This window comes from Rattus rattus, chromosome 16 (genome assembly GCF_011064425.1).
Source record: "Rattus rattus isolate New Zealand chromosome 16, Rrattus_CSIRO_v1, whole genome shotgun sequence".
Lineage (NCBI taxonomy): Eukaryota > Metazoa > Chordata > Mammalia > Rodentia > Muridae > Rattus > Rattus rattus.
Window position 1 is genome coordinate 356,834 of NC_046169.1, and position 6,000 is coordinate 362,833.

At 40.5% G+C, this 6,000-nt stretch overlaps 1 protein-coding gene across 6 annotated transcripts in view; it reads left to right on the forward strand.

Moving 5' to 3' along the window:
• Pds5b (PDS5 cohesin associated factor B) overlaps positions 1–5,125 on the forward strand; it is a 131,645-nt gene extending 126,520 nt beyond the window's left edge. For all 6 annotated transcript variants that reach the window (XM_032887088.1, XM_032887089.1, XM_032887092.1 and 3 more), the window contains 2 exons: positions 1,564–1,702; positions 3,148–5,125. In XM_032887088.1, coding sequence (XP_032742979.1) covers positions 1,564–1,702; positions 3,148–3,183 — 175 coding nt within the window. In that variant the 3' untranslated portion in view covers positions 3,184–5,125. The remainder of the gene's footprint in view (positions 1–1,563; positions 1,703–3,147) is intronic.
• Positions 5,126–6,000: the final 875 nt, after the last annotated feature.

Below are 6,000 nucleotides of genomic sequence, written 5' to 3' on the forward strand. Positions count from 1 at the left end.
TGGCTCTATCAAGCCCTGATCGTATACTTGCCTTTCTTTAGTTTCCAGCACATCTCAGCTAAGTACTTGGGTACCATAGAGTTTTTCCTGTTCCTGTGTGTTCCACAGGAAAAGGAAAAGTTGCCCGAGTGTCTGCTAGTGCTTCGTGCCTTACTCCATGTAATTTCTCTATAATGTTAGAAGTACAGGTAAGTACCTTATCATGATAGCTTCCTGACTACTGGATCCAACGAGCAAGAAACTACTGTAGTCAATATTTAAAATATCTCATCTTTGTACTGGGCATCATAAACCTAAGGGCTTTAAGTGGTTATAATTTCCCCCTCAAGTTTCATAAGGTCTTTCCATGAACCTTCAGAACCAAAGTATATTTTTTTCAGCATAGAAGGATACTTTTTACCTTGTCAGACTGTTTTCAATTTTCTAGACAGTTGTTTTCCAGATCTGGAATAATAACATGTCATAATTTGTGTGCTTTTGTGTTCTAACTGTAATGTAGTTGAGAACACTGTCACCCATGTCGTTCTGTGTGGTGGCACATCACAGAGCCAGTTCTTATCCTCACGAGACTTGTTCTGCAGTGGACAGGCGGGCACTAAGGAGAAACACACGAATAGGAAGCTATGACTCGGATGTATATCTTGAAATATGTAGGGCATCTTAAGAGAATATAGTGGAAAGAAGTTGGGGGAATTTTCTTTCTGGAATGTGATAGTGAATTAACTATTGAAACTAATAGAAGAGATGAGATGAGATGGCTCACTGGGTAAAGACTGTTCCTGCCATGTCTGACTGCCTGAGTTCAATCCCCAGTACCCACATGGCAGGAGAAAGAACCAGTTCCCTGAGTGCCCTGTGACTTCCACAGGCTGTCTGTGGCACATGTGTGTTCACACAGAATATAAATACAAAACAAATAGGAGGGAGGAGGGAGAGAATGCTGTAGGCGAAGTTTCTGAAGTGGGGAGATTTTGGTAAATCCAAGGAACTGCAAAAGGCAAAAAGGTTCAGTAGATTGTCACGGTGAGGAATAGGCAGGCAGGCCAGGATCGGAAGGGACTTACAGGTTCATTCTTGGTGCAGTGCAGGGGTTTGTCTGGGGTGATGCCGTCTGTTCTGTTTTCAGAGGATCACTGTAAGGAAAGGGCAGGTGCTAGGAATGCATGGTACCAGCAGTGTCAGGGAAGCTGGGTGCATCTGTGTGCTGGATTTGGATTCTCTCTGCAGTCCAAGATAGTAGACGGAAATGCGCTCGCTGTTCTCAGCTCAGAGAATGCTCGCTTTGAGGCTTAGTGAAGACTGTGATAAGGAGGAAAGATGAGGCAGATGCTGGCTTCAGGTTGTTGTGAAGTCCTTTATGGTGATAGGCTTGGTGACACCTTTTTCCTTTTCTAGAAAGTGTAAGATCCTAAGAGTAATGCTTATGGGTCAAGATGAAAATTTATTTCTCATCTCATGACATAATTGACCAAAATTCATAAACTATTTAAGACATTTCTTACAGTAAATTAACACACAACTTAACATCGGGATTCTCATTTTATTTTCTGTGTTTTTCTTTAGCCGTGTAGGACGCTCCAAACAGGTAGCTACTAAAGAAAACGATTCAAGTGAAGAAATGGATGTGCTTCAGGCCAGCTCTCCTGTCAGCGACGACACTACGCAGGAAGGAGCAGAAGAGGAGGATATTTCTGCAGGAAATGTATGTCCTTTTTGAAGTGTCACGTATGTGGTATTACAAAATGCAAAAACTGAGCCAGTAAATATTTAGTCAGCTCCATTATAACACTTGCTGTTGTCGATAATTCTAGACATTTATGCCTTTGTAGTTTAGTTCGCTGTGTTATTTTACTTACCAGCTAGGATAATGGAGAAACAGCGTTGAGGGGAGCTTGAACTGAGAATGATGGGGATTGCGAGGTCTAGAGAACGTGTCAGCTGAGTGCAGAGGAGTCCAACAAGTTTCTTGCTGCTAGTCTCGGCACGGGAACCCCTGAAGTACTGTGTATTTGTACTCATGGATGTCTTTGACGTTTCTGTTCTGAGTCTCCTGATAGAAACCAGAAGAAGCCCCACTGAGTAAAACTGAACCTTAAAGTCCAGTGAGCCTTTGGGATTGAGTTGTAAACGGCCTTTCTGTGGCTGGCAGTGCTGCTGCTTTTACAGAAGTAGGAGCTGGTACTTTTCCAGAGACTTCCTTCTTTTAAATAGCAGATGCTATTGCTAGCTATCTCAAACTGTCTGTCTGTCTGTCTGTCCACCCACCCACATCCCAAGTGTTGTCCCTCCTCCTGGTCCCCTACCACATACTTCTTATTGGGGGGAAAATTAATCCAAATAGGAACTGTGTTCCTGATACATTAGTGCTAAAATTTTAGATCAGCCCAGTCAATTCTTTTCATTTTGGAGACTTGAGTTGTTTGGTCGGTTCCCAGTGTTAGACTCTGGGCCAATTCTGTTTCACGTGGTTCAGTGGTTCCATCCCCAGGGTTTGTGTAGATGAGTTTCCACGAAATCATCTCAAAGCAGGTCGGCTTTGTTTCTTAAGGACTTAGAGGAAGGGGGTTAGAACCTAAGATGAATCATTTATAGTAATGTTGAACAGATGATTACCAGGTCCATTCACGCAAAGCCCTGCTCCTTTTCCTTCTACTGGTTTATCCTGACCATGTTTTGAGTCAGAGTTTTAAGCTTCCTGTAGGCCTTGCTAGTAAACGGTAGTATGATTAAACTCAGTTGTGTAGCTGTGTCTCCAAGTACCGGGAGCCAAACTGACTAACTTCTGACATAAAATGACCTAGCCCTAGAGTCAAGTGTTTTCTTTCCACAGACAGGAAGTGGGACAATGGCGGCTCTGAGAGTAGTTGTTACTCACCTGGGACACCCCGAGCTCTGTGGATGACGACTCTAAACATTAATACAGAAGGAACATACCCTGTTGCCTGGCAAAGGTCGACTGTAGGCTTGTCTATACGTAGACACCATAGAGGCCTTGATTTCTGAGGATAGAAAGAAAGAGAGGACAGCTTTAAGAAAAGAAATGCAAAAAAATTCAGAAATGTATGAGAATAACGATTGTTTTAAAAATGGTTGGTACTGTAACTGTGGATGTGCTCACATTGGTCATCTGTTGACTTTTCTCCTCAGGTACGGCGGCGAAGCTCCAAACGAGAGAGACGATGAACATGCCATTAACTTTCTTTATGAAAGCTTTGGGAAAAAAATAACATTTTTTGTCAAGTATGAGGCTAAATAAAGCCCTTGATGCACAAAACGGGACTGCCAAAGTGTGGACAGTTGGACTTTTGATGACCATGAATTTGTGGTCACATGCATCAGCCATTCACAGAGTGATGACATTGACTCCAGAGTCTTGTGAAAGTGTCATGTGTGACGGCTGTGTAGGCATAAACTAAAGAGAAGCGTGTAAATAGTCCCACTCCCCATCTCTGACTTCTAAAGTGCTTGTATAGCTTTTATCTGCGGCTTTAAACTGACAGTACCCAGCTGCTTACTGGATCTATTAATTTGAAAAGCATTTGCTAGGGTGGATCTTAAGCAGCAGTCTGTCAGTGTTTGTATTAGAATTCTCTGCAATTTTACTGTGAAAACTTGTTTTCAACAATTGGTGTCATTTTCTTGATGTCACTACTTGTTGGAGTTAAGTGGTCTCTTCCTGCCCCTTCACAGCTCATCTGTGTGTACTCCAGGGCACCCGTCATCTCCGAGGTGCTAAGCCTCTGTCGCCAGCGCTAATGCCTCTTTTGGGGCACTGCACGGGGCGGGAGATAGTCCTGAACTTACCTGATGACTTTACACCTCAGTATTGCTCCCAGAATTTTCTGGCTTTTCATGGCAATGAAAATTTTAAGAAAGAGATTTAAAATATTTTAATTTTAAAGAGTGTGTTATAAAATAATGTACTAAATTCTTTATTCCATTCTATCATCTTTTTTCAGTTTATATTAATCTACTGTATCAATAAAATTCTGTAATTTGAATGGGCTTTTAATAGTCTAGAATGTTATTGTGTATAGATATTCTTGAACATTATGTTCAGAAATGCAAATTATTACGCTATAATATAAAATCTGATATATACACATTAGGAAAGTTCTCATTCTCTATAACCATGTAAAGTTAATCAGAAACAAAAAATTTTATTGATGCAGTGTATCTTTATAAATCTGTTCTTGAAAGCCAAGTGTTTTGTATTTTGTAGTGAGTTGCATGTTTATGAAAAAATTGCTGATCATGAGATGTGCTTTTCTGTAAATTCATACTTAGCCATAGTATATGATAGATGACCCCTTAACATAGTTTTTCATCAAGAGTTTATAATTGTACTTTATTTTGGAGCCAAAAAAATTGTTTTTGGGGGAGGGGCTGTGTGGCAGTGATTTATCTAGTTTGGGCTGAGACTTTAGGCGTCACACTCACAAACGCTGAGACTTCCACTGAGTCCAGAACAGGAGAAATGGACACTTGCCTGGGTTTAATTTAGAGGTCTGCAGAGTCTAAAAATAGATCATCGAGGAGGCTCACAGCGCCCTTTACATAGAGTGTGAGCTGAAATGTATTGGGTGCCACCTTATGCTCCCCTGAATTAACTTTAGGGTTCTGGGTGCAGGGTTGTTTTTGCACAGTTGTTAACAATAGAAAAGAAAGTTACATTCTGCACTACCGAGTTTACTATACCAAGTAGCAGCAGTTTCACACAGTACGCCTTTGTGTTTAAGGTGTGTTTCCAAAACTGAATATAATCTATTTGGATGCTATACAGAAGTGACTATTTTAGAAATGACATCGTGCTATTTTCTAGTATGTATTGCAAATGATGTGATTATTTTTCTTTTTAATATTTCCTCATGTTTATGAAACACTTTATTTTTAAAAAGATGTTTGAATTGTGTCTTAATCTTTCAGTGTTTAACTTCATTTGCAACAGTGTTGGCACCAGTGGTGATGGGAGGCGCTGTCTGTCAGGACAGCTAATGCTGGATTAGGACACTTTGAGTTTTAAATGTTTCATTAGCTCAGCTCTCCAAACAATGATGTTTCCATCTCAGCAGTACAGAAGCATGTTTTTAAATTTATGGCATAAATAATAAAGGATAGCACTGTATTTTTGTCATCAACAACTTCATTGGAAATATTTATGGAAACATGTTCAAAACCATTTTATAAGACATATAAAATTATTATGGAGGATTTTTATTTGCATGATCATAGTTCACCAGATTTCACTGCACATTAATGCTGTGCGTCAGTTCATGGCAAACATGGTCATCGTAGACTTTGTGTTCAATGCCAGTGAGTTTGTAATTCTACAGCCCACCCGTTCACCTTTTGGAAGGACTATAATGTAAAATTTCCATTTCTTGTGTAGAGAAATAGGTGCAATAATGATCAAGTTTTTATGTCCTGAGTCTCCGTCCTGGGGGCTTCTTCTTATGTTAAACTTAACACGTCATGTACTAACATCTGGAGAGCCACATACTTTAAAGTAAATTAAAGTAAAGCTAAGTATGTGTCCAGCATCCGTGCCGACAGCCATTAGCACATGCTGCTGCGGCCATGCTCTTTTGAGCCCGTGTACTGTCTGGCCTTAAGGAACTGTGTAGCTCATTGTAACAGACGCCCTGGCGGATCTGGTGACTCCCGGGTGAGCCTCGCTTGCTGCAGTGCCACACTAAGCTCTCTCAGTGATCTCCACTGTGTGTGTAAATGAGAAATGTGCTGTAAAACTTGTTCTAGACATTAAAGTTTAAATGACTTTCTACATCTTCCTACAGCTTGCAAGTTTGACTTTTAAGGTTCCCTTTGCCTCCTGGAAGGATATCGGGGATGTGATGATTTGTTTAACTTAGGCATAACTCCACTGCATAGTGTTGTTACCATAATGAACAGTTGGTTCTAGATGACAAGTTTCCAGACACAGTTTTGGATTTTCTGTGAACTTAAATAAACGTAGAAGCTCATGTAATTATATTCCTATGT